This window comes from Gobio gobio (genome assembly GCF_949357685.1).
Source record: "Gobio gobio genome assembly, chromosome: 6".
NCBI lineage: Eukaryota > Metazoa > Chordata > Actinopteri > Cypriniformes > Gobionidae > Gobio > Gobio gobio.
In genome coordinates, this window is record NC_137102.1 from 39,144,541 (window position 1) to 39,162,906 (window position 18,366).

The 18,366-nt window shown below is 35.4% G+C and overlaps 1 protein-coding gene across 4 annotated transcripts in view; it reads right to left on the reverse strand.

The window, feature by feature from the left end:
- Positions 1-18,366, reverse strand: part of prkacbb (protein kinase, cAMP-dependent, catalytic, beta b) — a 30,208-nt gene that overhangs the window by 3,202 nt on the left and 8,640 nt on the right. For 3 of the 4 annotated variants that reach the window (XR_013816721.1, XR_013816722.1, XM_079819566.1), the window contains exons 2-9: positions 14,144-14,205; positions 12,823-12,951; positions 12,466-12,564; positions 9,639-9,721; positions 4,991-5,117; positions 3,489-3,584; positions 3,287-3,409; positions 3,019-3,183 (exon numbers count right to left, since the gene is read on the reverse strand). Coding sequence is in view for 2 of the 4 variants with exons in the window: in XM_079819566.1 (XP_079675692.1) it covers positions 3,019-3,183; positions 3,287-3,409; positions 3,489-3,584; positions 4,991-5,117; positions 9,639-9,721; positions 12,466-12,564; positions 12,823-12,951; positions 14,144-14,205 (884 nt within the window). In the remaining 2 variants the exon portion in view is untranslated. Of the gene's footprint in view, positions 1-3,018; positions 3,184-3,286; positions 3,410-3,488; positions 3,585-4,990; positions 5,118-9,638; positions 9,722-12,465; positions 12,565-12,822; positions 12,952-14,143; positions 14,206-14,611; positions 14,655-18,366 lie in introns of those variants that run through there. The other variant, XM_079819567.1, reaches the window with a different exon arrangement.

Consider the following 18,366-nt stretch of genomic DNA (forward strand, 5'->3'; position numbering starts at 1 on the left):
AAAAGTTGGTTTAGGGTTTAGTTACCCTTTAACAAAGATTAACAAATGCTGAACAGGTGTTGTTCATGGTTAGTTCATGTTAACTAATGCATTAACTAATGTTAACTAATACAACCTTATTGTAAAGTGTTACCAAATATGTTTTTATAAAAATAAATCCTGTTCTTTTGAACTTTTAATTCGTCAAAGAATCCTGAAAATAAATGTATCACAGTTTCCACCAAAAATATGAAGCAGCAGCACAACCGTTTTTAATATCGGTAAAAAGAACCATTATTAATAACGGAGCACCAATAATAATTGAGTTATGAAGGATCATGTGACACTGAAGACTGGAGTAATGATGCTGAAAATCCAGCTTTGGGCACAGGAATATATTACACTTTACTCTATATATATATATATATATATACATACATACACACATTTATTTATATATTTGTTTTACATTGTAATAATATTTCCATCTCTGTTGATTTATGGGAAAACATAACATGTTAATTTAATGCACCGACCCAGACCTACATAGTGATTGACCAACATGATGCAGGACAAAAACTGAAGCCTATTTATAAGAATCCAGTTAGTATGTAATTAGGGATGAAACGATTACCGGTTTCACGATAAACCACGATAAAATTTAGTGACGGTTAGTAATATAGTATAAAATTGTATTATCATTAAAACCGCGTGTGATTATCACGATTGTGAAAACTCGCGGTAAATCTTGTTCAGTCTGGTGCAGCGCACCGCTGTTTTTGAATGAGAAGAAATGGCAGAAGGCAGTGACAGCACTCGGGGGATTGTTCAGATTTCTAAAAGGACCAAATCTGAGGTGTGGTCATATTTTGGCTTTTACTAAAGTCCTGAGGGAAACTTAATCGCAGATGGTCACCCTGTCTGCAGAACATGCCTGAAGAAAGTCACTGTAATGGGGGAACACTTCAAAACTACGAACGCAAGGAAAGTGGACTTTGACCTCAATACCAAAACTACGTCTGGCAAATTATAACGTGAAGCGAACGAACAAGTTCAGACAAGACTAGGGTGACGTTTAAGGGATAATAATCAGGGCTTGACATTAACAACCACCATTTGCGGGTGTAACGTTATTTCGGCTGCACACTAACCACTCTGGCTGTTGAACTTATTATAGTCTTCTCAAAAGCCATCTGTTATAATCGCGTTGCGCATTATAACCAATCACACGTGTTTCTATTGAGTTTATGAATGCAATGTCTCAAAATCAGAGGCGTTCAGATTAGCAAGAGTTTTGTTCAGAGCGCGCGCCGCTCTCACTGAAATCTACACTCAAAGCAGAGATAAACGTGCAATGTATGCAGGAGATTCATTCATCATACAGTGGATGACTGTTTTTGTTCTATTTCAGCAGCGAAAATGGTTTAAAAAAAACACAGCAAAACCACAGCGCCTCTGATATGACTGGCATAACGCTGGCGAATTTAGGGACCGTCTCTAAAGTTACATACAACATTGGTAACGTTATACACGTTTCAAACTTCACTAGCATTTGAAGAGAATGACAGTCATAAAACTGACTGTAAAGTGATCATCTAGGTGTCAGGTATGATGAACACATTTTGATATTTAATAAAATAAACAGTCAAATCATATGGAAATATGGATATGCATTATTTCACTAGGATACTGTTTGGGCTCTAACACAAAATATGCTAGATTTAAATGCATCATTGCTGAACACTGATGAGAATATTGCTTGAGAATATATTTACAGAGATAATATTAGAGATTATATTTACGACAAATTATTATTATTTATGCGTTATGCGTTGCTATTGACGATGGCCATTAAGGAAGGAAATCCCACAGAATCTAGCTTAAAAAAGTGCATAGAGCTGCTTTAGTTATTTGTTGTTTGTTGAATTTCAAATATAAAACTTGTTGAAATATTTTAAGTGTGTGCATCTGTTCTTTTTGAACACTTTCATCTCGTTTGAACAAAACCGTGATAATATTGATAACCGTGATAATTTGGGTCACTATAATCGTGATGTTAAATTTCCATACCGTTTCATCCCTATATGTAATGACCCTAAAATTCAAGATATCCGCTCAGAATTGCCCCTGTGCGAGTTGTATTGGTTTTGTCTCATATATCATATGAAATAGTTAAGCAATATCACACAAATGCTGTTTTGCCCCGAATAGCACGAGTGCAAATGTGATGTTGATTTTATACAACAGTTCAATAAATACGTTAATATGGTGTTATATTTTAGACACAATATTGTCTGCTTTCGTTCAAATTTGCCAACGAAAACATTACCTATAAAGCCAGAGCAGAACTGTTGTGCATCTCTGATCAACACACAGCGGTGTTTCTTTTCTGAATGAATCTGCGCTGAGCAAATCAAACGGGTGAACCAATAAATCATAAAGAGAGCCATTTACTTTATTCCCGAATGAATCAGCCGTTTGAACAACTTGAATGAATAAGTGATTCAATGACTCACTCATTAAGACATTTATCACCACCTACTGGCAGTTTTAGTTTCTTATTTAGAGTATCATTTCATTAATTGGTGTTTTATTAATATGGAAGTATGACATTTTTTTTTTTAAAGGCATAGTTCACCAAAAATGAATATTCTGTCATACTCATACTATAATCTAGGCTTTAACAGCCATTAGGGTAAGTTTATATACAAGTGTAAAATTCTGTTGAATTAAAAAAAAAATATTTCTAAAGCTTCTTTTTTTTTATTGAACGCTTTTCTCATTTAACACAATTATGACTTTAAATTATCTTTTGGGGGTCATTTCTCAGCCAAATTGATGTCTGAATAAATTGAGATTAATTCGATTAGTTAATCGCCACATTATGTAATTAATTAGATTAAAAATTATAATCATCTGACAGCCCTAAATATTTCACAATATTATTATTTTTACTGTAGAGACTAATGTTTTTCTTCAACACTCAGAATGGTGGTGTGTAAACTCTCAAATTACACATCTGAAGACTGAGTATCATACCTTTCTCTCATAGATGGCTATCCAATCCGTTGTGGCAAACCATTTGTGATTTTTGATATCGTTGACACCGTTTCTTAGGTTGCCGTAGCGCTTAGTCAGATCCACCTGCAGCAGATTCCTCAACAGATCTTTCAAATCGGAGCTGAAGTGCGAGGGGAATCGTACCTACAAAACATGCACAAGATGTCATTTCCATTCAGTGCATATCCAAATCAATCTAGTTTCTCAGCTGTATACATATAGTAAGCACAATGCAACCTGCCAGTACCTTTCCAGACACAATTTTCTCATAGATCTGAATGGGTTGGTCTGCAAAAAAAGGGGGATATCCAGCTGCCATTTCATATATGAGAACACCGAGGGCCCACCAGTCCACAGCCTTGTTGTACCCCTATATTTGAACAACAAATAAGTGATTTGCCCTGGGGGAAATCTGGATTGAAATGAATGAGAAAACTGGCGAGGAAGACCTTGCTGAGGATGATCTCTGGCGCCAGGTACTCTGGAGTCCCACATAATGTCCAGGTTCTGCCTTTTACTCTTTTTGCAAATCCAAAGTCGGTTACCTGTGAAGAAAACAATAGTTTAGTACATTTAGCAGGCATCAATAGTCTATATTCGTCATTCAAAAACTAGAACCACAGATATATAAACCGCCAACAAAGCAGCACCTGCTTACCATTCTGAATATCAATCATGCTGATCCACTCGGCTCATGTTATTATGAAAATATTTGTGCATTAGAATGCACAGGTAAGATGGCGTAAACATTATGACAGCCTTCTGTCTGTGCTGTCATGCCTTTCTTGATTTTGGCCAATCAGAGTTCTCCCTCTCATCAACAGCCCGGCACCAATTCAACATGCTCAATTGGCCCAAAAAAACCCTGATATTGTATCCAACTCCACACACCCACTTAACTCAGAACTTGTAATGCTTCCATCTGGAAGGTATAAGGTCCCAAAATACACTACATTGCCAAAAGTATTGGGACACCCCTCCAAATCATTTAATTCAGGTGTTCCAATCACTTCCATGGCCACAGGTGTATAAAATCAAGCACCTAGGCATGCAGACTGCTTCTACAAACATTTATGAAAGAATTGGTCGCTCTCAGGAGCTCAGTGAATTCAAGCGTGGTACTGTGACATTTGTGAAATTTCCTCACTATTACATATTCCACTGGTCAATTGGTATTATAACAAAGTGGAAGCAATTAGGAACAACAGCAACTCAGCCTCGAAGTGGTAGGCCATGTAAAAATCATAGAGTGGGGTCAGTGCATGCTGAGGCGCACAGTGCGCAGAAGTAGCCACCTTTCTGCAGAGTCAATAGCTACAGACCTCCAAACTTCGTGTGGCCATCAGATTAGTTCAAGAACAGTGCATAGAGAGCTTCATGGAATGGGTTTCCATGGCCGATAAGCTGCTTCCAAGCCTTACATCACCAAGTGCAATGCAAAGCACACCGTCACTGAACTCTAAAGCAGTGGAGACGTGTTCTCTGGAGTGACGAATCACGCTTCTCTGTCCGGCACTTGCAAGACTGCATTGTGCCAAGTGTGAAGTTCGGTGGAGGGGGGGGATTATGGTGTGTGGTTGTTTTTCAGGGGTTGGTCATGGATGAGCGAGTTTGGTGTGGAGGAACTTGACAGGCCTGAGTCTTGACCTAGACTTGACCTTCAACATAAAACCCAAAAGATTAAGAAAGGGATGTCATTTAAATTCCTGTGCATGTAAAGGCAGGCGTCCCAAAACTTTTGGCAATATAGTGCATCTTAGAAATGTGTATAAACATTCCTTTATACCAGTGGAAATTCGAATATTAAATGTAGGGCAAGCAACTCTATTTTTATATTGATATATTGTGTATGTGTATAATTGTGTTTTTTATGTGAAGCCAAAGAAGAATTTCCGCATTGGTGGACAATAAAGTCAAATCAATCAATCCATATACATTTCCAAAGGGTTACCTGTATATATCCGTGCTGGTCAATGAGTAGGTTTTCAGGCTTCAGGTCTCTGTAGATGAGGTCTAGTGAGTGGAGGTACTCGAAGGTCAGGACAATCTGTGCAGCATAAAACCGTGCATGTGGTTCACTGTCGATCAAAGAAATTACATCCAAGAGTTAGAGACAAAACAGGACGTCTATTTGACAAAGACATACAAATCCTGGATCAAAAAAATCAAGTCTTGGCATTGGCACATATAAATGACATCAGCTAAATTGTTACACAGGTAAATAGAGTGTTGAATATCAATTGGCTTTAGCTTTGATATGAAAATTACAGAGCCCCTAAAAGGACAAATAACAAAATGAGACTGAAAAAAAAAATCTATTAACTCAAAAAAGTTGCCAGAAAACACAAAGTTTCTCATGTGAACGCAAGACATTTGCGAGAAAGCAAAAGCACTGACATATAATAATTTTTCCTCCCACTTCCATCACATTAGGGCTGTCAAAATTGCTCAAAAATGACGTTCGAATATTCCCTCTAAAAAAAGCACGAATATTCGAACTATTCGAACATCTGGTTGCGCATTTTATCAATGACGCGCATTACGTCAATAACAGGACAAATGAATACAAAGAGACATAACTACTTATATAGGTAGTCTATTTAAGTTTAAACATATTTGACAACGTATTACCTACACAAAAACAAGTAAATCAACTAATGGCTAAAGACCGCAGACCTCACTCTCTCGCCCTCACGCTCTCTGCGTATAACGGCTTAAATGAACACACACATTTTGAGGCTGATCAAGAGTTTTGTGCAAGCAATTTAAGGTCGCGACTCTTGTCCCAAATATAGCAGGCTTCATTCAGTGATTGAAACAAATATTAATATAAGTTTTACAGCATATTATTGAACGCTCCGAGCGAGCTGTGCTGTGCTAAACATGGAACTTTTCCTTGACATGAAACGGAAAATAATCAAACCAGTGGAAGCCGTGCATTTATCCTTCATTCATGCAATATCTATTCAGTCAGTACCTCGGCTCCATTGCTTGACAGAACTCCCTGAAGCCTGCCCCATCCACGACACTGATCGCTCTCACGTCCTTACAAATGAACAAAATTAATTTCTCCGTTATGGCCTCGCGTGTTGCAGACAGAGAGCTTGTGGCGGGCGATGCAAAGTAAGGCTGGTCCAGTTTGCACATACAAATTAGTTGCTTATATTTACAAAACGAGCCTACAAAAGCATAAAAAAGCCCGTTTATTAAAGAAAAGTTCACGAAACTAAGTGAAAACTCACTAAAGTGTTTAGTGAAATTAGGAAACATTTAGATATCATAAATTGAGTTGTATAAGTTAACGTTACATTTCTACATACATTTTGTTCTCATGTCACAAGTGATATCAAGGTTTATTTTGATCTGTTTTACATGATTCTTTTGTGGTGTGGTTTTCGGTGAAGTGTGCTAAAATGAATATCGTCACCTGTGTACATTAGCCCACTTCTTCTCGACGCTTTTCCTGATAGTTTATAGAACAATTACTCCGAGTCGCCATCTGTCGTTTCAAAGAAAAGCACAACGGCGAGCGCGTCAAATATAAACACCTCGTCCGTTTGGGGAGGAGCGCGCGCAGTCAGCGGAGGCTCGCGCTGCGGAGACAGGCCAAAGTACACAAGGCTTCAGGCGCACTAGCGCGCCCACTCGCAAAGCAGACAGCCACGTCTCTACAACCGCAGGCGTTTTTTTCCCCACATTTTTTATTTATTCGAATATTAATTTTCACCTTCGAAATTCGTTTTTTAAAAACTATTCGAATATATATTCGAATTTAGAATATTCGTTGACAGCCCTACATCACATGCCCCTTTAGAGGCTCCATAGAGAATTGTATCGAGAGAATAGGGATGTCACAATTACTGGTACTTCGGTACTGAAATTGTGAAAATATGATGATACCAGCATTTCTGTAGTACCGAGTATATTCGGTACCCACTAATAGACAGCGGTTTTCAGTCGCTTCTGTGTTTATCTAAGTGCAGGGCTCCAGACTGTTGCTGAATATATACTAGTGTCTGTGAATATTAAAACGCAAAAGACTATTTAAATATTAGTCATGCATGTTCTGCGTCTCTGTGTGAATGAATGGCGCAGACACGCAGTTTAATTTGCCACACACGACAAATCTTTTTAGCCTCTGCCGTGTCACTATAAGAGGACATGAACGCAAACTTCATCTCTAGAGCTGCTCTGGTGTCACTTCATGAGCATTTACCGTTTCATTTGAGAAAACTATCGTCATATAGAGAAACTCACGGCAAACCGTTAAAATAAAAGTTTGGTTTAACTTGAAGAAATTGACAGAAATATATTAGGCTACACTTGTACAGTAGCTTTAGCTACATCTCAATGTAATAATAATACTAACACTAATAATAATTTTTATTAAATTATTATTAGGCGTGCAGAGGGTTGCTTTTCACTTTATCTTTTTTATAAACGTTTACTTTTAAACAGCATGTAGCCGCCTAAATGTTTATATATGTATTATTTACTTGTAATGATTGTCATCATAAATAATAAACTCATTTAATTGAATTTAATTTCTTTTTCTTCAAATAGTTAAATAAAATAGTAAAATAGTTCTAACAAATTTTGCTGTAGTACTGAAATTGGTACAGAAAACCGTAAAAAATTATAATGGTATTGGTACCGACTACTGGAATTAATTTAATACATTTTGGAATTGTGACATCCCAACGAGAGAATCATTACATTTAACTGGTATTGGGAATGACTACTGGATTTATTTTTATTTTGAACACTTTCTGACATATCCCATAACATGTTTCAATCCCATACAGTATAGCATTACTTGCATGTTTTCAATGAAAGACACTTTTAACCCTAAATTAAAGTGTTTGACATGCATGCACACACTTGTTGAATTCATGGTGACTTGAGTGCTGTCAGGAGAAGCCATTTTGTAAAAGGACCAACTCCTGGGAATTTCTAACATATACAGAGAATATAACTTTAAAAAAAAAAAGTAATTCTAGTAATTCTTCTGCAACATTATCAAAGTAACACTTTTGATAACAATAATAATTCGATCAGACACGAGCACCGTTTGCATAAACCTGAGCTGGAGTTTAACTTCAATCGATCAAACCATTCTGTTAGCTTGAAGAGATAGTTCACCCAAAAATGAACATTCTGTCATCACTTACTCACCCTCAATTTGTTCCAAACCTGTATGAGATTATTTCTTCTGTTGAACACAAAAGATATTTTGAATAAATGTTAGTAACCAAACAGTTGATGGGCCCTATTGACTTTTTTTTCCCTACTATGGATGTCAATGGGGTCCATCAACTGTTTGGTGACTAAGGGTGTAACGGTACACGTATTTGTACCGAACCGTTCCGGTACAGGGCTTTTGATACGGTGCACCGTGCACGTGTGTACCGAATGGTTCCGAATGCAATCTTTAACAGTAGGCTTGTTTTAAGCACAGAACATAATTCAATCCGAGTTCCCACATTAGGTATTCAGTCCATTTTATCACGAAATTCAAACGATAAATGTCATTTTGCTGCTTAACCTTTAATATTATAGTAATGGCTCCCTATTTAGTTTACAGCATTATCTTTAAGAAACTTTTAGTTATAACTGATTTCATTTTAAATGCACGCTGCAAATGACCATTAAGTTACACGCAACACAATATACAGATGGTTTTGTAAGCTCACCGTTACACAAATACATATATTCTTTGACAGCTATAATTCAATGGACAATTAAATGCACAGCCATTCGCAATTTGTTCTCTGCATCGAAAATATATATGAACACACTGTTGCATAATTTTGATAACTTTTTAGGCTAATTTTATTGAGTTTTTATAAGCCGTTTGATCGGTTAAATGGCCGTAAAGAGCGGTTACACTCACAGTGTGGATGAATCGCGTTTGTGTCGTAGACTCAGGATCTATTGAAGAGAACGTATGCAACAAAGAAACTCATACAAAGCAAAAACAAACATTTGTTTTTGATCCATTAATGCATCTCTCACATACTGTATGCAATCTCACGGTTTGAAGCGCCAGTCAGAGGAAATGCCTATCAACGCGTGCTGTCATGAATAATTTAGTGCATGCTGTCATGAATTAAGCAACGCGTCTTCTCATAGGATAAAGACACACAGTCTCATGAATAATTATGAGACACCAAATGAGTCATCGCCGTACTATAGTACAAGAAAACGTCACAGCCTATGACGCTGACATGAAGACGAATTTAAACCAGGAAGTTGAAAATAGAGCAAAAAGGTTTCAAATTAACTAGTTTTCACTAACAGATGGTAAGATTGTCTTCCATGATGTCCAACACACATAAAAAAATAGTTTTTAGGGTTTCATGACCCTTTAATAAAAATAAATAAAAAGCACTTTTGTAAAACTGCTGTACCGAACTGTGACTTCAAAACCAAGGTACGTACCGAACCGTCAGTTTTGTGTACCGTTACACCCCTATTGGTGACATTATTCAAAATATCTTCTGAAACTCATACAGGTTTGGAATAACTTGATGGTGAGTAAGTGATGATATAATGTTCGTTTTTGGAAGAACTACCCCTTTAAGCATGTCTTCACTCACCTAAACCTGCCGATTCTTCTGAGATGTGAGAACATCTCTCCTCCCGGTACATACTCCATCACCATATACAAATTAGAGTTGTCCTATGAGAATAAAGCCCACATTGAAATAGAGAGACACACAAAGCAAGTTTGGACTAGAGATGTGTAGAGGTAGTAAACCACACTCATGGAAACACTACTCGACTATTCCATAATAATGTTTCTCATTCAGTTTTACAACATTCATTGACACATTTAGGTTTCGGTTTATCTTTTCTTTTTTTCTTTTTTTTTTACAAAGGCTATGCTCAAATTACTGTCATGATAAAATAAAGTAAAAAGGTCATTTTAATGTATTCCGAAATGTAATCTGTGCAACCTCAAACTATATTTGGGAGCATTTGTGAGAGTGCAGTTAAAGTTAAGTCACTTATTCTCATTTAATTTAATGATCAAATTTAAGAGTTTAAAATGAAAAATGAAGCCTATATTTAATAAAATCTCACAAATACGCAGATTTAAATGTGTCAAAGCTGATGAGAATATAGCTTTAAAATAAATTTGATCTAAAACACAAAAATCCTATTTTTTTCCCAGACGGCAAATTTTTCACTTACACATGACAAGGCTTAATGTGGTGCTCCTACATTTTTGGTGGTGCTCCTATCTTTTTGAAGTAAGGAGCACCAGTGCTACCAAGTAAAACAAAAGTTAATTTCGAGCCCTGTTATATGTTGACTAACTCTTGTTATTCAATTGTAGGACAAAAAGTAAATTATCTGATGCTTAAATTTTGTAAAAATGAATGTAAACAGTCAGTTACGTTACAAGGAACTGTAAACGGATTGGACAGAAGATCTGATGTCTAAACGGATCAGACTTGCTGCAGTCTACGCTGTCATTAATAGTAATAAGTAATTGCTTGTAATGTATTTTTGTTCCTCACTACTGTCCAGGGTTCTGACACATTTTCCATTTCAAAATTCCATAGTTTTCCAGATTCAAATTTACAAACCTCTGTAGATTTCTCAGACCATACTTAACATAAATGTTTCATACAGCAATATATTTGGTATATAGTATGGTCATCTGTAATAACATGTGCTTGCATGAGGAGAAGAAACCTAAAAACGCTTTATAACCTGCATATATTCACCTCTGACACATTGGTTTTACACTGTAATCTGGGTTTGATTTTGAAAGATCATCAAACAGCAAAGTACAGTCTGATTTAGATGATAGTTTGTTTCTTTGTTGTTGGTTTGAGTGGCACACGCATGTTCATTTAGTGACGTTCAAAAGAGACTTGCTTATGGTAAAATACAAAGAGCTTTGCATAATAAAATGCAAATAAAAGTGCGCCTTGAATTTATTCAATTGTGTTAAACAATCACTAAATGCTGAAACTTTTGCTATGAAAGCATACTGCTTGTATGATAAATGTATTTTTATAAATTCTTAATTTTATATTTTAGAAAACTGAATAGGGTCAATAGTTTGGAAACAAAAATATTTTTCCATACTTATCCAGACATGGAAATTACTCATCAAATTCCATACTTTTCCAAACTGTGCAGGAACCTACTTGTTTTGAAGTTCAGATTGTCACTGATGTCTTTCTAACAAGACACATCAGCGAGAGTGAATCTCTAATTTCTATATGTAAACAGTGTTGCTTACATATTTTTTTCTTTACTTTTTAACAAAAATAAATAAAATTCCATAAAAGAGATTAAAATATAGGTACACCATAGCTGAAATTAAATGAACAGAATGTTTAATTATTATTTTTAGTAAATACTGTGTAGATTGTATATTTCAAAAATAGCACCAGGAGAATAACACTTTACAATAAGGTTTAATTTATTAACATGAACTAACAATGAGTAATACATTTACAGTATTAAACGGTGTTAAATATACAGTTGTTCATGGTTTGTTCATGAACATGTATGAGTACATGTATGCAAAAGCACATGATGTATGAGCTAGTGCTGTCAAATCGATAACCCTAAACGCATCCAAAATAAAAGTTTGTGTTTACATAATGTGCGTGTAATTGTTACATATACACCGACACATACATACATACATACATGTATATACACACACGTGCGCGCGGGCATGTGTATACACATAAATCATATATATATATATATATATATATATATATATATATATATATATATATGATTTATGTGTATATACATGTATGTGTATGCATGTATGTATGTATGTATGTGTGTGTGTGTGTGTGTGTGTGTGTGTGTGTGTGTGTGTGTGTGTGTGTGTGTGTGTGTGTGTGTGTGTGTGTGTGTGTGTGTGTGTGTGTGTGTGTGTGTGTGTGTGTGTGTGTGTGTGTGTGTGTGTGTGTGTGTGTGTGTATATATATATATACACATACATACATACATACATACATACATACATACATGCATAATATATATATATATACATACATGCATACACATACATACATGCATAATATATATATATACATACATGCATACATATATGTGTATATATATATATATAATATATATACATATATGTGTGTGTACTGTGTATAATTATGTAAACATATTTTGGATGCAATTAATCGTGATTAATCGATTTGACTGCACTAGTATGAACATGTTGAAATGAAAACTATGATTAATACATTCTGTAGAAGTATTGCTGATTTTTAGCTCATGGTAACTAATAAAACCTTATTGTAAAGAGTTACCCACTTTTCCTTTCTTGGCCGAAGGGGATGCAATCAATTCCACTGAAAGGGCCAAATATTGTCTGTTGATCTCTTCACACAGCTAATGAAACAGCTACAGGAAGATGCTGTGAGGTACCTTGAAGGCATATTCCAATCTGACAAGGAACGGGAAGGATACTGCTTGTAATATTCTCTTCTCATTTAGCGTATGCTCCACTTGTTTCAACTTCACCACCTAGCATAAAAATAAAAAAACAAGAACTCATCATACATACTGTATTTAGAGCATGTTCTCGGTTCTGATTGGCTGAATTTCAATCAGTTGTATCACAGTTTTAATGCTGTTTATTATCCCTTACATAATGATCCAAATAACTAGACTGTGAAAACATCAATGATACTTTTGTCTTGAAGAACTGTTAAATAAAATTACATTATTGGTGTGAAATACTGAGAGAGAAATCATAAACGCGTAGCACTTCTGGTTACCAACCTTTTGTTTGTCCAGAACTTTCATGGCGTAGAACTGATCTGTAGCCTTGTGTTTGACCAACATGACTCTCCCGAAGGATCCTGTGCCCAGTGTCTTCAGTCTGTCAAAGTCATCTAAACCTGTTGTGCTCTTTAGGGACAAACAACACACATTTAAAAGAAACTGTCCTACAATAGTACAAACAAATTAACCCCTGAAAATCTATTAATACAGTATTGAAATAAATAAATATTATATATATATAGTAGATAAATATACCAAAGTGTATTTTAAATACATTTATTTTATGCTAAGTATATAAATATAATAAACACCCTGCAATTGTACTTTTGGTATACTTAAAGTCTGCTAAATTGAACTCATTTTGTACTTAATGTACTTTAGTGATCCAGAAATAGTACTGAGGTCCAACTGAAGATATACTTAAGTGTTTAAGTGTAATATCTTGTATTTAAAGACTGATATTATACAGAGATCGTACTAGCCTTACTAATAGTGATAAAACACATTTTAGGTTTAATATTAAGAGATGTGCATTGAGCAATAAAGTAGTACTCCACATAAAGTTTAATTAAAATGTTATCATATTATATATGAAATTATAGAATTTTTTTTAATTCAATTAATTAGACATGCTTTTTTGTTAAATTATTAATTATTATTTAAAATTGAATTAACCTACTGGAGTCCATACTACTTAGAACAGAAAACACATTTGGTAAAAAATAAAACGGAACTTAAGAAAAAAAAAAACATTTCATAGGGCCCTAAACATTTAAGTTTTGTTAAACTTTTAATAAACATTTGTTCAATAAGTTTCATGATTTCATTTATTTATACTGTAAATGCTTTTCTGATTACTAAAATTTAAATCAAACCATTAAAATGGTGTCCAGAAATATTAAATGGAAAAAACTGAATTTGGGAAACAATAAAACGGATTTTCTAGGGCCCTAAGAAAACTACACAGAGTAAAAGATCAATTTTATACTGGTTTATTAAAATGAAGATTGATCAATAGTCACACAAGCCCTAATAAATCCTAACAAGTAAGAGGTCACTAAAGTGGAGTGTCATTTGTCAATGGGGTGATGATTTATTTTAGATCCAATACCTAACATTCCAGCAGCAAAACTGGCTCCTGTCATATTTAATATAAAAATACGTAATTTTAAAAACGATATACTAGTTCTGCAGGATATTGAAGATTTAATACATATAAAAACTGAAAATGAGGTGACCAATATATACGTTTCACATATGTTTTGGGAAAAGAAAGCATCAGTACAACAAAAAAATAATAATTATAATAAACACTCACCTGTGGTGGTGATTCCCATTTTCTCAAGAAATCTTCTTTGGCTTTGGCTAGAAACTCTTTGACTGGAAGGAGGGGGAAAAAAATCAAGAGTACAATCAAGAAAACTGTAGCTCAAACTCATCGACATTTAAAGATACTTTATATTCAAGTCGACACCAAATTAGAAGTAAACGAGGGAATATTTTTCTAGCTAGTTATACATTCTAGACATCAAAATCAGGCATGTCAACCATGGACATCAGTGGTGAACAGGTGTTCTTGTGAAGCATGCATATATTTAGTTATTGATTAACACGACAATCCCACAGAAAACAAAAACAACACAGCAGACTTCAGTTGACCGCAGTGACGGAAAAATGATCAGAAAGCTAATCATTACATTTACTGTGGCTTTTCTTACACTGTCCAAGAGAATTTGCGCAAATGTTTTTCCGTCACTGAGGTAACCTAATGTAATCATGATCATACCAAAAGTCTCTACAGATCACCACGGATTTTCAGGAACATTGACCCACATGGATGGGATGATGAAGAGTCAGACAGAGAAGAGGAGAGAAAGACAAAGAGAGATACAAAAGAAAGATTTCTGTCAAACAATCACATCAGTGAAAGACATGGATTAGACGTGACAAAAGTACAGGCCTAAAGAAACTAGACAGAGCCAAAGTTGATTTTATCAAAAGTCATCAGAATAATCAGACAACAAAGACGACTGCTAGAAACCGTCTGAGGATGCTAGCCATAGTTCACAAGAATTTCGCTAAATGTGTACAAACGGTTTTGGGCACTGTCCCATACACGTGCTAGTTTCTGTTTGAGGATTTTTTTACAAGCGCAGAAGTCTGCAGGAGGATTCTTCTCACTGTCACATCCTTTTATGGTGTGCTCTTGCTCCGCAAGTATGTGACGGCCTTGAACGAACCATTTTGTAAAGTACGACTGCTTATGGGTACAGGTGGCTAATATAGACAAAGACTAAAACAGTTCAGTATTTAAGATAAATTCACGGAAATGTTAAGGTTATGCAGAAAAACTGATTTTGAGCCAGGATGGTCCAACAACCTACTAATGTTATGAAGGATAAACAGAAGCAACTGGACATTTAATAGTAAGCTTCTGAACTGTAATGAATTAAAATAAATTAATTTATGTGCATTTATACTTATTTAGTTATAAATATTGACAATGGACGCAGAGCAACAAACGAGTCTGCCCCCGTTTTGTATGTTCCAGTAGAAATATCTAGAAATCATAAATTTACATTTTAAGCACACTATTGCCACTTACTATTGCTCCTCCAATGAAAATAGTTGCCACAACAGAACCATTTTGCATTTCAGACCAAAGGGGCATTCGCACCGGGTAGTTCTAGGAACTAGCCACCAGGGTTGTTCCCCGAGAACTAAACGTTTTTTTTTTTTTTTTTCAGGTTGCATTCGCACCACCAGTAGGAACTCTGAAGTAACGCAAGCTGCACTTAATGTGACTTATTTTGACAGTGCTGAGAACCCCAGACTGCTCTCACATTCTCGGTCTTCATTAGTTTACGATCTGTTTTACAGTTCTGTCTAAAGCCCTATTCGGACAGTAATTGTTTCTCACGTGGATGTCCGTAAAAATAAGTTTGCATGGCACCTCAGTGATAAAACTTGTGTATTCGGATGGCGATTTATACACGGTGGAGGACTGAGCTGTGATCCTGTGCATCTGGGAACGCGCAGCTCACGTGGTCAATCACATGATTGTATGCTTTAAAATGTCATATGCTTGGTATAAAAATAATAAATGCATATTTAATTTAATAATAGGAAAATAATATCCTAATTATTATTTAAATCTGTTTAAAAATAGGAAGCTATATAGACGCATTCTGTCTTGTATTTGATCTCAAAATAAATTTTATTCCACATGGAAATGAACGGAAATAAGTTAATACAACCTCTTATTAACATGAGGTAAATATAATGCTGCTTGGTTATTTTAACATATATAATTGCGAAGTGCAACCGTACGATGCTCTGCAGTGGTCAAAAAGGATATAAACAGTGAATTTTGAAGTTATATATTCTTGAAAAATCAGAGATGTGGATTCAGACGGCAATTCAATTACCACACGACCTTGGTGTTTGTCAAAAAACAGTAGGTAATTCAGCCAGGGATTTTTACGCGGATGGCGGGAGAAAAACAATGACATTCTGGATTCGGACGGCAATACAATCACTGACTAGCCCCTGTAAATTATGAAAATGCCTTACGACCCCACGAGAAACAATTACCATCCGAATAGGGCTTAATTCGCTATTAGATAGGACTGTTATGCAAAAGAAAGTAGTATATGAAAAAGTATTCGTGTTTGGCGTGTGGTTGATGTCCAATGTCGCTAGCGGAGCAGAAATACATGGGCCATGTTGTTTCGCTTGGTCGCCTCAAGTCATGTTGGATTTTCTGTTTAGAGTAAAGGTTAAGAGGGTCCATTAGGGCAGGGCGATTTTTCAGATAAATTCGAAATTTTATGTTTTTCTTTTGATTATTTTTTTAATTGAGAAATCGTGGTTTTGAATAAAAATGTTAGCAAACGTTACAGACGTTAGATATGTTGACAATACAGCAATGATAACAGTTAAGAGAAGAAAATTATCTGAACACATGATGGCGTGCCTGATTAACCGCTCTCATGTGACACGCTCTATGAACGTAGAACACATAAAAGTTATTAGACACAGTTGAACTTTTTTTAACCTGAGAGCCATGTTTTTAGAATGCCGTTTCATGGGTGAGACAGCGAGAGACGCGAGACACGAGTGCAACAGCCAAACATGTCCGTCAAACATAAAAACAATGGAAAGTTGACTAGTTAAACAACATCATGATTTAATTTTGTTTGTCATATTGCCCAGCCCTACATACACAGTATCAAAATAGTTAAGTCCATAGTGGTTAAGGCCACCTAATATAAAGTGTGAACAAATAACCTAAATTGTTAAAATGTCGCAAAAATACAACATGAATATGTCCTGGTTTGCTGGTTTGAGCACTTCAAATGTAAAGTCCACATTGCCTTTGGCGATGTAGGTCCATCACACTGAGCAGTGCATTCAGGGAAAGGATGTGTGCCACTTCAAATAACAGTGTTGACTGCAGTTGATTGCATCAAGCCTTTCAAATCTACCAATTACTCTTATCCTCTGAAGATGACAAGCCGTTCACGTCAGAGACCAAAGCTAAGTGTACTTAGGCTTGGAAGGCTCTCATAGTACTAAGATTACAGGTGCTTTGAGAATTGTACAGCTGCTTTCAAAAAAACGTATATTTTTAATATCAGATTTTTAAAATTACACTCAAGAATATTTGATCTTCTGCAAGAATTGATGAGGTTTGCATCAAGCATGTACTGCTGAGCTTCGGTTTACCATATGTTATGTTCTATATGTATGTACACTAATCAATGTTTATATGTGAATAAAAAGCCCAAATTATATCGGTTCATCATGTAAAAGTGATCATGTTTCTTCAGAAGTCTTGGATTAAACTGTTAGATTAATACGGATTATGTCTCTTTGTACTTTTAATTAGTGGTCGACCGATATTGTTTTTTTGATGGCCGATGCAGATATCTTAAGAGAGCAGGGTGACCAATGGCTGATATAAAGCTGATATATAACATACATAATTTATATTTATTTTAATGAATATTTAATAACTTAGAAATATGCATTTTATCTTTAAAATAAACATGCTTATACTTAAGATGGCAACTTCTTCATTCTGCAATCATATTACAGTATTTTTCTGTGTGTATTTTACGCACGGAAACATTAATGCAGGCTACAAATGTGCACTTCAGAAGATCTCATGGCTGGATTCGATTAAATCTGAAAGGATTGTGAAATTATACATTCATTGGATATTCAGAGATTTGTTTTAACAATATAGATGCGTATCAGTTGACGGTAAATGAGAAAGTATTATAGCATTTTGTTTGCCTTTCCGTTGCTAATAATAAAAAAAGCAATTGCTACTTTTTCGCACACCGTTTACTTTCTTTGTTTAACAGGTCTATATTACAACGTATATGATATGACTGTTTAACAGAGGCCGAAGAATGCAAGCGCTGTGTGATCAGGCACTGCCATTTTCAGAGCCACCCGTCAAAATAAAAGTCCCGCTACTAACACATCGGCCAAACTGAAAAACGTATCAACCAATGCCGATATTTTAAAAAT